This window comes from Phalacrocorax carbo, chromosome 2 (assembly GCF_963921805.1).
Source record: "Phalacrocorax carbo chromosome 2, bPhaCar2.1, whole genome shotgun sequence".
Lineage (NCBI taxonomy): Eukaryota > Metazoa > Chordata > Aves > Suliformes > Phalacrocoracidae > Phalacrocorax > Phalacrocorax carbo.
Genome location: NC_087514.1, coordinates 149,887,292 through 149,905,570, shown reverse-complemented (window position 1 = coordinate 149,905,570; position 18,279 = coordinate 149,887,292). Strand labels below are relative to the sequence as shown.

Below are 18,279 nucleotides of genomic sequence, written 5' to 3'. Positions count from 1 at the left end.
CATTCACCATACTCCACCCCATGACTACAGTCAATCCGCTTTATGAACTCAGAGAGTGGTAGTACAGTAACATCTTGCCTGTGTGTCATAAATATGTGGTATCTTGCAGATCAGTGGTAAGAGTCCAATTATTTGATAAACTGTCTTATTTAAGTGTCTGTTGCATTAATGGTAGGAGTCTGAGGAGTGGCTAGGGAGAGACCCTACTGTTGAGTCATGAGGTTCAGACAGGACCCCCTTGCTTTCTAAACTCCTTCTCTGAGAGGAGTCTAGGTGTGGCTAAGCCCTGTCTTAGTCTCAGACTTGGTCAATGGTTTATTTTCTAAGGGTTATAGAAGTAACCACTCATCAGAGTATTTGTTGTTAGTAACTAATTTGGCAGATTCCCAGGCCAGTTGCGTTCAATGAGAACGATCATGGCTAGATGAATGGATAGTGCAATTTATTAAAGCAACAGATACACAGGTTCTTTGGATTACCAGTGATAACATTGCTGGTTATAAGACACACATAAATACCAAACATAGGAGTACATTACTAGGCTACAAGTATGCTAAACAAATAGTAGGTGACTCTGTGCAATGGAGATTTACAGGAGAACTCCAGTGCCTTAGAGATTTACGCGACTCTATACAATGGAGATTTACGCAGCAACTCCAATGCCTTAAAGATTTACGCAAAACAAATATGAAGCAACTCTAATAGGAAGCAAAGCAACTCTAATATGTTAGAGATTTAAAGTGACTCTATAGAGGTTTCTAATCTTACCCGAAGGTGTCCCAATGGGGGGAAGAGGGGCTCAGCCCGTCGACTGGTCCCAGAAGTCAAAGCGGTATCTTTGCTAACATCCTCTTTCTCTTCACATATTTTATACTATCTTTTATCTTTCAGGTGGAGCTTGAGTGATTCTAGTCATACATACCTTTATTATGATTGGTGTAAAATTTCCTCGCTTTACTTTTAAAGGTGTAGACTAGAAAAATTCAAAGCGCGTGCCCAGTGAGGGGTGGTCGCACCTTAAAGGCAGGTAGCTTTTGGGATGGAGGTGTGTTTTGGTATTATAATTATATTATAATGAGCAAAGTTCACCAGAAGGACATCATTTTGTCAAAAGTATGATGGACTGTTGGCCCAGGGTAGCAAATATGCAGTGTACCGGCTCTATGGTACCTCAAGTTCCCATTTATCACAGAGCCTGGCCGCGATGCCGCCACACTACTCCACCCTCCAGACAACTCCTCTTAGAGTCAGTACGCCAAGTTCTCCTGGCATTGCTGACATCTAAGGTTACTAGGGAACTTCTCTGGAAGGAATTCCTCACATATCAGCATATCAGCTGCACTTCACCCTGAAAGCTTCTTCAATGCTGTACCTTTTCTAAAAACATAAGTTTAATTTCTAAGTCACCTCCAGCACTTATTCCACAGTGTCATAATTAACATTAGCTATATACCATGTCGGCACACTTGCAGATCCACAGTAAGCAAACTTTTGTAGTATAAAATAATAATATTAATTTGATTTTGTACATTAGTGTTGATTTCATACAATGAACAAGGCGTATTTGCTTTGTTGCACACCAAATCTTTACATACATGAGGATTATAAGTAATAAGTCTAATAATATTAGAGCTAATAAAATCACAGCCAGATGAAGCATTCGATTCAAGGTTCCTGTGGCTGTTGGTGACCATCCGAATAAGGTGTCCCACCAAATATGTTCTCCATTCTTTTTTACTCTTTCCAAAACATGGTATATTACTTTTCCATCATGGTAAACGGTAATAAGGGTTCTCTGTCCATTTTCTTAAACTTGTTTCAGCAATTGGTAGAGATCACCGTACTGTAAAAGCTTTCTTACCAATGTAAGATACATTCCAGCAGGGGTAGGCCATAAGTCTTGATACAATGTAGAGTTAGATTGTAGCAGTTGGTGGGTTGTGACAGGAGCTGAATAGTTAAAGTCGCATCCCATAATTTTGGTAAATTTACAAATGTAGCTTTGAGTGATTACGGGTCTCTACAGTGGTGTCCGTAAATACAAAACCCCAAGAGTTCTCACAGACACACTCATTTCCAACATACAGTTTCAGAGGTTTCATCAGGATGTATTTCAAAATGACAAACATTTTGTTCAGTGGCAAGACAAATGTTTTGGGCCTCAATGTATTACTTTCACAAATAAATCCCTGTTGTTCTCGTACAACACATGCATCAACATCAACTTGCCATTTGTTCACTGTTTGTTGGGCCCATCCTCTGTGTTCTAATGGATTGAGGACAGTTCCATTGTGATTAATGCCAGCACGATTGGGTATGTTGTGTGTACTGAAGCATTGCATATTGTCAAAACAAAAACTGTGGCTTTACTGTTGGTGGGGTCATAAGTGAAATTAACTAGATACTGCCAGGATTGGAAATCCTTTTCAAATTGAGTCGCATTAACCCAAATTGCCTTTCAAATTTCAGTGGGCAAATTACCCTCATCACCTTACCTTGTAATTGCTGTTACAGTAGTTTGCACCCACAACTGAGAAATGTGTATGGTGCAGAATGTACTATAGTTACCCTATTGATTAATGGAAATAAAAGAAGTGAGAGTCTCCACCCTGTGGATTGAGTTTGTTTATGTATGAACCAAATTTGGTTCATGCTGGCGATGATTACTCCTGCAAGAAGGATAAGCAATCCTTTGATGGTTGACCCAGTATCCAGGGGAGGTGAGCTGATATCATTCCCGGTACCATTGCTGGAAAGAGAAAGTGATATAAGTCTTAGCAGAGTTTTTCTGGACGGTTACCCCTTAGTGGCTCAACTTGTTTAACTGCTCTGACTAAAGACATAAGTCCCTCTTCCCATTCAGAATCTCTCTGTTCTGTCTCTTTAAATGTGGTTGAACTAAATGTTAAAGGTCTTTTGGGCCTGCTCAGCCCGGTCTGTAATAGATTGCAATAAGTACCGTGTTCTGCAAAAGCCCATTCTGCTGTAATAGGGTTGTGGAGATGTACTGGCCCCAGTGACTGATATATTTTTAATTCCTCTATTAGGATTTTGACTGCCTCTTCATGTTCTGGCTTCTATTTCCAGAGTTTTCCTATTTGTAAAAGTGAGTACAGTCTGAGTACAGTGGGCAAGCAATGATAAAGAATCCAGGTATGTGTTTCCTCTAGTACCCTGAAGTACCCATGAGTTGTTGTAATTCTTTCCTAAATTGGGGCATCTGCAACCGTTGATTTTACTTGGGGCGTCTGGTGGAATTGCTGCACTACCTGCAGTCCACCAAGTACCTAAACATTCTACTTCTCTACTTGGTCTCTGATATTTTTCAGGTGGAACTTCAACTTCTGCTTTATGCCTGTCACGCTGCTGCTGCTGCTTCTCCCACTTGCTCACGGGAGGTCCCTCCGATTAGAATATCATCAATATATAGGTACAGTTTCACATCTTGAGGCAGTGAGACTGTCTGTAAAAGTTCAGCAAGTGCAGCATGAGCAGTCATGGGTGAACGTTTATACCTCTGTGGGAGTCTGTTAAAGGTGTATTATATACCTTCCCAAGTAAAAGCAAATTTATTTTTATCTTCCTCCTGTAAGGGGACCATGAAGAACATATCTGACATCTAGCACTGCCATCCATGGATGTGCGGCTGCTTGTAGTGTGGCTGCTAAAGTTGCAGTATTAGGTACTGCAGACGTTAGCAGGGCTGTGTGGTCATTTAGGCACCAATAATCAATTGTCAGATGCCATCTTCCATCCAGCTTTCGGACTGGCCAGACCAGTAGTGAATTATACAGGGAGTGGGTTCTGGAAATAATGTGCCATTTTTCCAAGTCTGTTATTACTTCAGAAATTCCAGTTCATGCTGCAGAAGAAATCAGGTATTGGGATACATTAGTAATTTTTGAATCAGGGAGTGCATGTGCTGCATGGAGTACACACACTGTAGCCTCGCAATTTCTCTCAGAGTTAGGGTTGACATTTGAACTGAAAGACCACACACTGCTGTCCAGCAGGTGCCAGGTTCCACCGTTCCAAACATCAAAACCCCAAATATTTTCATTGTGATCTTTAACTGAAGTAAGTAGACAACAGGCACTTCTCACTCGGGAGCCAGAAATTAACTTTTGCAGTTCGGCAAATAACACTTTCTCTGCTTACTCCAATAACTTTAACTGTCTGCCATGCGGATCACAGGCCCAGGTTCTCAGCATCCGGGTGTGTCAGTATTGAGATTTGTGCTCCCATATCTATTAGGAATTTTATCAGTTGTCATTGAGGGCCAACTGGAATTAAAATGTAAGGGCCTTCTTCATTTAGCCATTCATCTAGCCAGCTTCCACTAACTGGATGGACAGGCCCAGTTGCCATCCTGGCACTATTTGGTTTTTGATCTCCAGGTTTGTGATTCATCCCTAAGGGAGAAGAAAGGGTTATGACTCTTGGAGCTGGCAATGGTGCTGGAGTATTTGGAGTACGCTCTCTCCTTTTGCCATCAGCGCGTTTCTGGAATGCTTGAATTAGGCCCAAGATAATGCTAGAAGACTGTCCCTTAATTGTGGCTCTGGGAATGCCTAGTGCCAATGCTTTCCTCCACAGTTCATTTCTCCACTCCTGAGACTCTGCTTATGGGTCTTGAGGCCTGTTTTCCCTTGGTATAGATCCTGTTCCCTGTGGGGGTGTTTGTTTTACTCGTTGCACTCAGTGATCTCCTGCTCGAGGTTTTGGGTCTGATTTCTCCGTCAACAGATCATCCCACCCCATTTCACAGCCATGTTTTACAATACAGTGCATTAATTCTGCCCATGTAGGTAATTGGCTGTGAGTGTTGTCACTGCCAAATTCCTTGTTTTGCTCTATGTATTTTTAAATCCTATACTATTTTGCAATAGGGTTTCAGAATTGCGAGGGTTCCCTTAATTAGTGGTTTTAACATGGTATAATCTATAGTAGTGGATATCAGGGTATCATCAGATTCTTCATGTTGGTGCATGGCTGATTTGCATGTGGCTTTGGTGACGGCAGTGGAGAGTTCACTTGGGGAACGGATGGGGATCATAGAAGGTTCACCTTGATCTAAGGCACCTATTTCCCCAGCCCGGTAGACTACCCTACTCATGATAGAATGCACTCCATCTATTGAGATGGGTCCTAGGTTAAGAAAACTACTATCCGTTTGCTTTGTCTCCACTCAACATTATTCTGTCACCACCACAGAAGCAGACACACCACAAGTATTCAGTTTCAGTTTCACCTGGCTTTCTGCTGTATTTCTCACGTAATTTTGCCAATTGTAATGCATCCCGTGGAGTGCTTTGCATAGTGTATTGCTGATCACCTCCCCAAGGTCTTCCAGAGTATTCTGCTTTAACGATGGGCCCAGTCTTATCAAAAGGGGGAAGAGGCTAACATTTCCTTCTTCATGGTCATCAGGGTCACCCCAAATATCCCCATCCCAATCCACTGGGGACACTCTTAGTTTCCTAATTTGCATGGGGTTAGGGGGATGCGGGGCCTGCATGAGCATCATTTTGATCTTTTCTTCCAACATTTGTGTTTTCTCCTTTTCTTCTTGTAACTGTTCCATCAGCTTCTCAATTTTCAAATGCAGTATTAATTCATCTCCTTTTTGGCCTTCTATTTCTTCTTTTAGGCCGGGCTTCCTTTTACTGTAATTCTTCCTATCTTGATAAGAAGCTTCTAAACAGGTACCTAACATTTTGCAAATTATTCCTTTCACTTTTCCATTCTTTATATGCCCCCTGGCCACTTTTAGCTGTTCTTCCACAGCTTGCCATCCTGCCAAGTACACCAATTTGTTGGGGATGAGTAGAATGCACCTCAATCAAAAAAGAGAAGGCACAATAGGTTTTATTGAGGTAAACCTATTTTTTTTTACCTCTTTACCTCCTTTGGAGCCTGTATCAAGCTACTGCTACTTTGGTTTACGGGTCAAGCACATCCCTAACAACTTCTGTAGTGAAGAGCTATGAGCATCTCATCAAAGGCATGGATGATCGTTGTCCTGGTTTCAGCTGGGATAGAGTAATTTTTTTTCTCCTAGTATCTGGTATAGTGCTGTGTTTTGTGTTTAGTATGAGAATAATGTTGATAACACACTGGTGTTTTAGTTGGTGCTAAGCAGTTCTTACACTAGTCAAGGACTTTTCAGCTTCTCATGCCCCGCCAGCAAGAACCTGGGAGGGGGCACAGCCAGGACAGCTGACCCAAACTGGCCAAAGGGATATTCTGTACTATACGATGTCATGCTTAGTATATAAACTGGTGGAAGTTGGGTGGGGGGAGGGACCGCTGCTAGGGAACTGTCTGGGCATCAGTCAGCAGGTGGTGAGGAATTGAATTGTGCATCAGTTATTTTGTATATTCCTTTATAATCATCAATATTGTTGTTGTTGTCATATTGTTATTGTTGTTGTTGTTAGTAGTAGTAGTAGTAGTATCCCTTCATTTTCTATCCTGTTAAACTGTCTTTTCAGTCAGCAGGGCTTTTTATTTTTTCTTTCCCGATTCTCTCCCCTATCCCACTGAGCGGGGGGAAGGAGCGAATGCCTGCATGGTGTTTAGCTGCCTGACAGGTTAAACCACAACAATCATTTACTGATTTAAAGTTTATGTAAGCAACCCATAATGATAACAATAATTATAACCAATAGGTATTATTATCTGACAGAGATAGGCCAGAAGTGAAAGATGTAACATAAGCAATCTAAGCTATTTGCAGATAAGACATGACCTTATTTCTGAAAGGTAACTGCTGATGTGGTTGAATGGCAGAATAAGTGGTGATAATCTAGATAAGAATTTATGATTCAGATCTGAGTTTCAGTAAAATACAGCTGCCTGTGTAGATGAATATGGTTCACAATAAAAATAACTACTCTGTTTGCCAGCATCACCAAATGATGACAAATCAGCCAGATGCAAAACACCTGAAGTGCCAAAAAAGCCACAAAGGCAATGTCAGATGAGGAAGCTGAAAACTCCAACTATAAAACTCCTGCAGAGCAGCCACCTAAGCCTGGAAGTAGTGAAACCTGACCAAGGGCTTTGCAGACTGTTACCAGCATGTGATGTTAAAAGGGGCAGACAAGCAGTATTCAGATCAATAGAAAAACTACATCTTAGGAGTTTTGTTTTAGGCTGGATGTACCAAGTGTGATTTTTGTCTAAAACAGAAAGCCTCAGGTATCTGAAAAGTGAAATTTCCTTGAATTTTCTCTTGGAAACATTCACTAAGTTTGTCAATCTACAGTGGTTACTATGGAAACCCCTTCATGCACCACTGCTCTTTATTTCTGGATTTTGGCTACAGTAGGTTTCACTGGAAATTCAGCTGGTACTTCACTGAGAGAGAAGAAGGCCTACTACAGGAAGAGTTACTTAATTTTTTTCACACTTTTTTTTTTCCTTTACATAAGTACAGGAAACAACAGGGAATTCTTAAAATGCAGCTAAAGGTAGATATGATGAGTCACAGTCTCTCTTCTCTTCTCCAGAATATGTTTCTCTTTTAAATACTAGTTCTATCTCCACTATACTTTGCACTGCTAAAAAACAAGGGAAACTTTTTGCCTACACTATGTCAGACAACGTATTGCCTTTGTCTGCTAAAGACAATTGATTTCTGAGGCAGTTTATGGCCAGTCCATCACCATACCCACTGCAGGGACTAGGGCTTGGACTCTATTCCAAGTACTCACTGCAAAAAATGTACCTACTCCCCTTCTGGTTTACTTATTGCATCAGACTTTTTTACCTTCTTTAGAAACTGTGGGTTTTGTAATTGTTTTGACAAACAATAAAACAGGCAGAAAGCTCAAACATCAGCAGCAGGTGTCAAGATGCTGAGCACTGTTAGAAAATGGCCAACTCTATTCACAGAAACAATTTCCCAGGAACACTTAGAGTGCTCCAGCTCCAAGGGAGGGCTGCTGTGCTTTCAATAGAACAAGGCATGTTTAGAAACTGAGATAGTCAGATGGAAGACTCCTTGCCAATCTATCTATAAGGAAGTTAATAGGCTGATGCTAAAGTAAGAAGGTAAAGAATCATCTTCCTGTGGCACTAGTAAGACTGAGGGCTTGCCCTGCAGTAAGGAGGGTGCTGAATGCTGTTAGCTGGAAATGGACACAAGACATTGGCGGTGGCATTAGCACTAGTTTAGGTTTCAGGAAAGGATTTGCTGTGTTAGTTGTGCCAGTGTGGTGGCCGGCCTCCATATGGCCACCAAGCTGCTCTCTCACTCCCCCTCCTCAGCAGGATGGGGAGAAAATAAGATGAAAAAACCTCATAGGTTGAGGTTTAATGGGTTCCAGTTTAATGGAAAAAAGCAAAGGCCACACACAGAAGCAAAGCAAAGCAAACGAGATTTATTTTCCCACCAGCAAGCGATGTCCAGCCACTCCCTGGAAAACAGGGCCTCAGTACACATAGCAGTTGCTTCAGAAGACAAATATCTTAATGATGAATGTCCCCTCCCTCCTCCTCTCAGCTTTTACTGCTAAGCATGACGCCATATGATATGGAACATCTCTTTGGTCATTTTGGGTCAACTGTCCCACATACATCCTCTCCTAACTTCTTTCCTACACCGAGGCTACTGGCCTCTGGAGAGAGGGTTGGAGGGACAGCCTTGACACTGTGTGAGCACTGCTCAGCAATAGTCAGAACATTGGTGAGTTATCAACACCATTCTAGCCACAAATGCAAAGCACAGCACTATATGGACTACTATGAGGAAAGGTAACTCCATCCCAGCCAGACCCAGTACAGCCAGCCAAGATAAGGTGACTGTAAATTTAACCTCTGGCTTTTCATTGTTTTCAACCCTTGGTACATCACAAACAATTCTAATGCTTCTCCAGAGGTAAGAGCTGCTTCTTTCTCTCAGGAGGAGCAAACCAAAGTGACATGGCCAAGTCCAGAAAAGCTCAGTATGACAACTGGAATAAATGCTTAGGAATTGAGAAGATTGGAAATGGAATTTCTGTTGCATAGGAAATTATTTTTTGATAGTTGTCATCTGGCCACCAGAGAAGAATCAAAGGCCTTTGTCAAGCTTGTTTTCTCCAGCAAAGTGACATGGCAACAGCCTTTCCTGCAGGCAGCTGGCGCCCATCCCACCACCCCAGCCAAGGAGCAGGGCAGCAGTGGGGGCAGCCCCAGTCACGGGCAGCAGGCATGGCCATGGGGATGGGGACAGGCCAAGGACAGGCCATCGGCCCATGGGTGGGGTCTAGACCCAGGTAAGGAGCCATGGCCAGGCTCACTCCTTCACCTTCACTTTCTCCTTCAGGCTAGCTATAACAGCTCTTGAGAATTTTTAATACCCTTGGGATGTTCAAACCAGCGTGATCCTATTGCTATGTCTCCTGAAAGTGGTTCAGGTCTTGTTTAGGGCTAAACAACTATTTAATAATACCATCTAGAGATCTATCCCCACAACGGGCACTGCAGCTACTCAAACCCTGGTGACAGGCACTGCAGCTGAACCAGAGAACCAACCCGTGCTGGTATCAGTTGCCCCTATACAGAAGAAGAAATACACAAGAAATCAGCTCCTTTAGTAAGGGATGAAGATGAACCAGGGCCATCATGAGAATATGAGGAGGAAGAGGCAGAACCCTTAAATGAGATGGTAACCACCTGATCCCTATCCCTGAGTGAGCTGAGAGATATGCAGAAAAGATTTCAGTCATCATCCAGGTAAGCACATCATCACATGGCTGCTCTGATGCTGGGGAAACAGGACCAGTAGCCTGGAATTAGAGAGTAGGGAAGCCAAGCAGCTGGGATCCCTTTCTAGAGAAGGGGGCATTGACAATGCAATTGGAAAAGGGGCACAAGCCCTCAGCCTCTGGAGGTGACTACTGTCGGGAGTGAAGGAAAGGTATCCCTTCAAGGAAGATGTTATAGGTCACCCAGGCAAGTGGACCACCATAAAGAGAGGTATCCAGTACTTGAGGGACTTAGCCATGATGGAGGTGATTTATGATGGCCTGAACAATGAGCAGTTATCCAAAGATGCAGATTAAGTCCGGTGCACAGGACCCGTGTGGAGCGCACCATTGTCACATGTAAACTCATTGGCAGTAATGACCTGGAAAGACAGAGAGGAACAGGCAGTGGATGAATTGGCTGGCCAGCTCTGGCAATACAAGAAAGTCTTTCTTCCTCCCTATGGGTCTACGTCTTGGCTGTGGAAAAACTGTCTGAAAAACTGTCCTGGGAGTTCCAGCAACTCAAAGAGTATATATCCTTCTCCCCATCTATACTGACCAGTATCTCAGCCATTAGGAGTAAGCATCCTTCTGCTCAAGAGAGAGGATATAGTGGATACACACCATGGGACACACTATGGTTTTACCTGTGTGACCATGGATAGACCATGAGGAAGTAGGATGGAAAACCTACCTCGACCCTAGAGGCATAGGTACATGAGTTGCAAGGAAAAACAATCACAAAAGGGGGTTCTTCCAGGAAAATTGCTGCTCCACTTTCCAGTGGGCAGTTCCCCAGAGTAAAAGGGCTGATCCTACTTCCAACCTTAATAAAGGGACTTCTGATTCACATTTACAGAAAGTGAGAAATAAATACTATGACCAGGACTAGAGGGGCCCTGCCTCCAGCCAGGTGGAGGAAAGGGACAACCAGGTTAACTGGACTGTGCAGACTCGATGGCCTGGCACATCAGACCCACAGAAGTATAAGGCTTTAGTAGACACCAGTGCACAGTGTGCCCTAATGCCATCAAGCTATATAGGGGCAGAACCCACCTGTATTTCTAGGGTGACAGACAGATCCCAAGAGCTAACTGTATTGGAGGCCGAAGTGAGCCTAACTGGGAATGAGTGGCAAAAGCACCCCATTGTGACTGGCCCAGAGGCTCCGTGTGTCCTTGGCATAGACTATCTCAGGAGAGGGTATTTCAAGGACCCAAAAGGGTACAGGTGGGCTTTTGGTGTAGCTGCCTTGGAGACAGGGGAATTAAACAGTCGCCCACCTTGCCTAGGTTCTCAGAAGACCTTTCTGTTGTGGTGTTGCTGATGGCTGAAGAACAACAGGTGGCAATCACCACCACAATGGTGCACTGGCAGCAATATTGCACCAACTGACACTCCTGATTCCCATCCATGAGCTCATTTGTTGACTGGAGAGCCATGGAATGAACAAGACTCACTCACCCTTCAACAGTCCTATATGGCCAGAAACCTAATGGAGAGTGGAGACAAACAGTAGACTATCGTGGCCTGAATGGAGTCACTCCACCGTTGGGTGCTGCTGTGCCAGACATGCTAGAATATCAATAGGAACTGGAGTCAAAGGCAGCCAAGTGGTATGCCACAACTACTATCGCTAATGCATTCTTCTCAATCCCTCTGGCAGCAGAGTGCAGGCCACAGTTTGCTTTCACTTGGAGGGGTGTCCAGTACACCTGGAATTGACTGCCCCAGGGGTGGAAACACAGTCCTACCATTTGCCATGGACTGATTCAGACTGCACTGGAACAGGGGGGGAGCTCTGGAACAGCTGCGATACACTGACGACATCATTGTATGGGGCAACACAGCAGAAGTTTTTTGAGAAAGGGAAAAAAATACTACAAATCCTTCTGAAGGCTGGTTTTGCCATAAAATGAAGTAAGGTCAAGGAACCTGCACAGGAGATTCAGCTTTTAGGAATGAAATGGCAGGATGAATGTCGTCAGATCCCAATGGATGTGATCAACAAAATAACAGGCATGTGTCCACCAGCTAGCAAAAAGGAAAAAAAAGCTTTCTTAGGCATTGTGCGTTTTTGGAGAATGTGTATTCCAAATGAGTGTCTGATTGTAAGCCCTCTCTATCAAGTGACCCCGAAGAAGAACAATTTCAAAAGGGGCCCTGAGCAACAACAAGCCTTTGGGCCAGTCCGGGCAGGACTAGATGTAAAGAATGAGCTCTACACTGCAGCCAAGGAGAACGGCCCTACCTGGAGCCTCTGACAGAAAGCGCCAGGGGGGACCTGAGGTCGACCCCTAGGGTTTTGGAGCCAGGGATACAGAGGATCCGAGGCTGCTATACTCCAACAGAGAAAGAGATATTGGCAGCATATGATGGGGTTCGAGCTGCTTCAGAAGTGGTTGGTACTGAAGGACAGCTGCTCCTGGCACCCCAACTGCTGGTGCTGGGCTGGATGTTCAAAGGAAACGCCCCCTCTACACACCATGCAACTGATGCTACATGGAGTAAATGGGTTGCACTGATCACCCGGCGGGCTCGAGTAGGAAACCCCAGTCGCCCAGGAATCTTGGAATTGATCATGGACCAGCCAGAAGGCAAAGACTTTGGAATATCACCAGAGGAGGAGGTGACATGTGCTGAAGAAGCCCCACTGTATAACAAACTGCCAGAATATGAGAAGCAATATGCTCTGTTCACTGATGGGTCCTGTCGCCTTGTGGGAAAGCACTGGAGATGGAAGGCTGCTGTATGGAGTCCTATATAGCAAGTCGCAGAAACTGCTGAAGGAGAAGGTGAATCAAGTCAGTTTGCAGAGGTAAAGGCCATCCAGCTGGCCTTAGACATCGCTGAATGAGAAAAACGGCCAGTACTTTATACTGACTCATGGATGGTGGTACCTCTAGCCCAGGACCCAGTCCTTCTGGCAGGGTTTCCCAGGACTCTGGTAGGTAATATATGCAGGCACATCAGTATAAATTTGAAGATAAATGAACAATAAATAATGAATAAATGCTCAAAGATAAACTGGAGAGAAGGTAAGTGGAGAGCAAGAGCATAAAAAGGCAAGTCACTGGAAAAGTGGGATCACTGTTCTCCCATGTGGTAGCAACTGCTCTCCCTGCCTGCTGAACACAGAGCAAGACATTATCGGTCTAATTTGCTGCAGTGATAATGATGAGATTCTAGAGATAGTAGGGGACACTTCCAGTAATAAGGATAGTTGAGCGTCAGAATCAGTGATGTATTTAAATCTATGCAATCACTGGACACCTGGACAGCAGATACAACACACTTGTCACAGGTGGACTAGGTGTGCTCAGTCCTTCAGCAGAGTAGGGTGAGGGATCCACAACCCATCAGGTCACCAGGAGTTTCTGAAATGCAATAAATTCAGCTACATACAAAGGATCTGTTTTCCTGTATCTGTTTAACTTGCATCAGCACTAAAGCAATGTTAATACCCTAACTTTCTTTTTCAAAATTTTATGCAGACTTAAATGTGATGCATTTTGTACTTTTGATGGGTGTTAGTGGAAGCTGCCATTTGCAATGCGGTGTTAACTTTTCCTCCTGCAGGAGTTGGCATTGATGACATGCTCATAATGATCACTTCCTGGGAACAAAGTTCAAGGAAAAAGGAGAAATCCGGTGTTAAACCTCAGTTGGCTGAGACATGGAAGCAGCACTTTCTGTGAGGATCATCACTCTCAGATGTTTTGGCCTTCTTCATTGGCATCTGCACTGCTTTTCCATCCATGAGATCATTTTGCCTCTATAGAGGCACTGCTTTTGTTGTCTGCTATATATACACCATTCTTTGGGGCAATTATTGTATTAAATTATAAAAGGAAGCAAGGAAACCGCACTGGCTAAATTGTATGCCTGTGGGAGTAGGTAAAGGTCAGGCTCAGAAGACCTGCTTGTACAATGCTTGCTGTATAGGCAACTGTTCTAGGCAGTCATCTCAGCCAGAAAGTGAACATCCAGTGAGCATATTCTTTAAAAAGTATTATGGTCCTTTTGTTTTTACAAATGAATGGATCAAGCTACTTGTAGTGTTGCTGTACACAGCATATTTGGCTGGCAGTATTGATGGATGTACTCAGATGAGGGAATGCATTGATCTTCAAAATCTGGCGAGTGATGGCTCTTACATTATTTCATACTATTGCAATGATGACAAATACGTCTCAGCATATAGACCCAGGGTCATGGTTCATTACTGAAAGTGTAGATTACTGGAATGATGCTGTGTGTCTTGGCATGGAGAACTGCACGCAGAATTTAGAGGACATTTCCTATGTAGATAAGAACCTCTCAGAGTCATGGCTGAGAGTATATACAAGACTTGCCAAAAGTGGTTTGTTAAGTATTAGCAGTAAGATTCTTTTCATTAGTAACTTACCTAGACTGTTCCAAATTGTTCCCAGTTTTGACTGGGGCATTAACAAGACTCCGGATAAAATAGAAGCTTCACGTTTCTTCATCCAGATGGTGAACACTACTTCAGCCATCGATGAGAAGAATTTTAGAATGTCCTGAGTTGGAAGGGACCCACAAGGATCATCAAGTCCAACTCCTGCCCCTGCACAGGACAGCCCCAGAATTACAGCATATCTCTGAGGGTATTGTCCAAGTGCTTCTTGAATAGCGTCACGCTTGGTGCTGCGGCTGCCTCCCCGGGGACCCTGTTCCAGTGCTCCAGCACCCTCTGGGGGAAGAACGTTTTCCTAATATCCAACATAAACCTCCCCTGGAACATCTTCCTGACATTCCCTTGGGCCCTACAATTGGTCACCAGAGAGAAGAGATCAGCGCCTGCTCCTCCTCCTCCCTTTGTGAGGAAGCTGCAGACCGCGATGAGGACTGCCCTCCGTCTCCTCTTCTCTACACTGAACAAACCAAGTGACTTAACCGCTCCTCATATGGTTTCTCATCTAAACCCTTCACCAACTTTGTGCCCCTCCTCTGGACACTCTCTAGAAGCTTTATATCCTTAATGCACTGTGCTGCCCAAAACTGCACCCAGCACTTGAGGTGAGGCTGCACCAGTGCAGAGCAGAGTGGGACAATCCCCTCCCTCGGCCGGCTGCAATGCAGTGCTTGATGCACCCCAGGGCACGGTTGGCCCTCTTGGCTGCCAGGGCACACTGTTGGCTCATGTTCAACTGATCTTCTCAGTTAGGAGAGACAGCCAAGTGGTGCAGTATTCCACTAATGGTGTACCACCCAGTGTTCACCTACTATGATCAGTACCTGGTAACAGTGCAGAACACCATTCAGAACGTTGTAGTCGCTGTCAGGGCAATGCTCGTTGTCTCTGTTTTGCTTACTCCCAACCCACCATGTTGCTTGTGGGTGACTTTTGCTATAGCTTCTGCTATAATTGGTCTTGCTGGTTTCGTGACGTTTTGGAACATCAGTCTAGATTCCATATCCATGATCAGCCTGGTAATTTGTACAGGGTTTTCAGATTTTTCTGCTCGTATTACCTATGTCTCTGTTACGAGTGGAGAGTCATGAGCCAGTAAAAGGGCAAAGCTCTGTCCCTGCTAGGTTACTTGATATTGCAGTTTCTACTATGTTAGGAGTAGTTGTCCTGGCTGCAGCAAAAGCCTACATCTTTAGGACATTTTTCAAGATTTTGTTTGGGGCTCTTCAGAGTCTTGTTTTTATTCTGGTTTTAACCTTTTTTAGAAACTTTGGCAGATCACCCCGCAATACCAAATCTAAAAAGCTAGAGCTTAAGTTTAGAAATCATAAAGATTGTCTGTAACTAAGTTAAATGTAATAGATTATGTATTTATTATATGTACATTAAAATGCAGTGACTTTCAGAGAATATAAGACATGAAGAACAGAAAAATAAATATGACAGGGAAGCAAAGGCTTCAGAAAAGCCAGGCAAGAAAAGTAACAGAAGAAGAAATGAAAACACACAGAATGGATTTGCATTTCTCATTTTTGTGTGTGTTTGACCAACACTTTAATGTTAAACCCTTTTTTGTGACTTACTTGCTGAATGTATTAGAATTATTATAAACACTGACCACCACATTACCTTAATGGACTACGTTACAGGTTTGACAGGCAATGTACACAGGAGGGAAGAGTAACTCCCACTGGTTTGCATCTCCTGCCTGTTTGCCTTGATGCTGCAACTCGTCCCAATGCTAAGCCTGAAAAAATTTTCTCCCAGAAGGCTCAAACCTGGAGGTTTTACAGCATGATTACAAGGAGTCAGAACTGCCTCAGACTGCAATGATTCATAAATCTTCAGGAGACGAGGTCTGCTTAGGCTCCTAATGCAGCACAAGAAACCCTTAGGGAAGACAAACTGACTCACATTTTAATTTCAAATCCTTCTTTTCTTGGTGTCCTGTTTTCTCTCGAAGATTAAACATCATGTAGCTTTAAGAAGATTGCATGTAGCTTCTGTTGGCTGCAGTTTGCGAAGGGATATGGTGGAGGTGATTGAACTTCCGTGGACCTCCTGGGTAACCACCATGGAAGATGCTGTGCCATGACATGACAGGGCAAGGGTTCACTAGAAAGAATCACACCTTGATTCAGGACAAAGAGAAAAAGTAACTCAGCTTTAAGCTGTTAGTCCAAAACCTATAAACCCATAAATTCTATTGTGTTCATCAGTGACAACTCATCCTGTGACATGTCAGTAGGGCAGAGGAGCTTTCACTGAATAAGAGCTAAGTGTGTATGAGGTAGTCTTAAACCTGTAGGGGTTACACTGGATGAAAATACAGTACATAAGTTACTGTCAATTTAATGAGCTACCTGTTGGAAATCAAATGAATGATGGTGACTGATATTTGTAATTTTGGAAAAATCCGTGCAGGAGTTATCAAACCATTCAGTCCAAATCTGCAGCTGTGGAGTGTTTCTTCTGAGAGATGCAGCAAGTGTGACAAAGCCAGGGTCTGCCTCTGTTCCGTGTGGATTTCTGACCAGCTGCATGAGACCCAGCAGACAGGGCAGAATCCTTCTACTTCCTTCATGATGTCTCTGTTTAACGGGGACAACAGACTGGAAGACAAGTCACTCAAAAATTAACTTCCAGGACATAGTACTGATACAGAATTTTCAGAGCAGTGAATCACAGTCTACAGGCATTGAATTGGTTTCCATTTGAAATCACTATGAAAGCTACATAGCAAAGCTCAAGATGAATCACTGACAGCAAAGCAGAAATTGTGTGACCAGTTACTGAGTATTGGCTAAATCTGGAAATGCAACAAAAGTATGTATCAAAAAACACTGGAAATTTTCTGTCCAAAAGCTGTTATTTACCAAGTTACCACAAAAAAAGGGAACAAAAATCAAACCCCAAAACTTCTCCAAAAAATTTTGATTCTGTGCATGCCCTCTCAAACAGGGGGCGGGGGGGGGGAATGGAATGGGGGAAGTGCCAGAGACCACATGGAGTTTCCCTGAAACTTTGCTATGAATAGATGAATACTACTTTATGTTAGCTGCTCAGATACTACAGTGATGGATGAAAATAAAACCTTTAGAGAGATGTTCTGAAGAGGAACAACTATAGTCATCATTAAGACTCATCATGTATCCCTTTGTAAAACCAAAGTGAAATCAAGCACTAAGCTGTTTTTATGCACAGTAAGTACTCCCCCAAAAACCAGAAGTGCACTTCAGCTGATGCGTCTTTCCATACCTACTTTTATCCCTATATCCTAGAGCAATAGGCATTTTGCTTTGTGGAGATCAAAACAAAACAAATAAAACCACCAATCGCCCTACCACCCATTCCTCTACCTATGGCCTCCTCAGAATTTTTGTATGAAGTTCTTTGCAAAAGGTATCCTGAATGTTCCTGCAAACTCCAAGGAATGCTATGTTTCCTTCCTATTCCAGTTTTTCTATGGAACCTTCCTACCTGGAAAGATACTCAAACCAAATCTGGGTGTGTTGGTTACAACACAAGGGCAGCTGAATATTCTATTGTGAAAGTAGCTCTGTAATAATTGGTAAATGTTTATTAAAAAATTACAGGTCTTGCAAAACTCCAGAGCTGAAGAGCAAGTTTTGCCCACAAAAGGAGAAGCAGTTCTCAAAATAGTAGTCAAAGATGGAAAACTAGTATCAATCTCAGAAGTGCAGTCCGGAGGTGGAAGTCACAACCTAGTGCTGCTGCAGCCCACATGGTACAGCACTGACTCAGTACTACCGCCAGCAGCATTAGATTTCCAGGGCAGGGCACTAATCACAAAGCTATGTTTAAGAAAAATAAAACAAACCCAAAAAACCCCAACCCCATGCAACAGAGTCCTCACTTCTCCCATTAAATATTTCAGTGTCCATGCTGTTGCTTTTCTTATGGCAAATGATACAAACATTTCTGTATCTGCCAGATACAGAATACAGATACAGATTCTGAAGCTGCCAAAGGAGCAGATGATGCACTCATGTTGGCCAACACCAGAGGAAAGCATCTTAATAAGTACTAGGCAGAAGGAACAGCAGTCATGCTCTTGGAAAAAAGAGAAATCTCCTTCTGAGGGAA

The 18,279-nt window shown here is 43.4% G+C and overlaps 2 protein-coding genes across 2 annotated transcripts; both read left to right on the top strand.

Moving 5' to 3' along the window:
* Positions 1 to 12,623: 12,623 nt before the first annotated feature.
* Positions 12,624 to 14,282, top strand: LOC104044695 (patched domain-containing protein 3). Its single transcript, XM_064441827.1, is given in 5 exon segments — positions 12,624 to 12,684; positions 13,317 to 13,551; positions 13,553 to 13,599; positions 13,602 to 13,956; positions 13,958 to 14,282. Coding segments are annotated over 5 exon segments (1,023 nt in total).
* A 317-nt stretch (positions 14,283 to 14,599) lies between these two features.
* LOC135311798 (patched domain-containing protein 3-like) lies at positions 14,600 to 15,516 on the top strand. The gene is given in 3 exon segments (XM_064441826.1): positions 14,600 to 14,645; positions 14,926 to 15,277; positions 15,279 to 15,516. Coding segments are annotated over 3 exon segments (636 nt in total).
* The last annotated feature ends 2,763 nt before the right edge of the window (positions 15,517 to 18,279 follow it).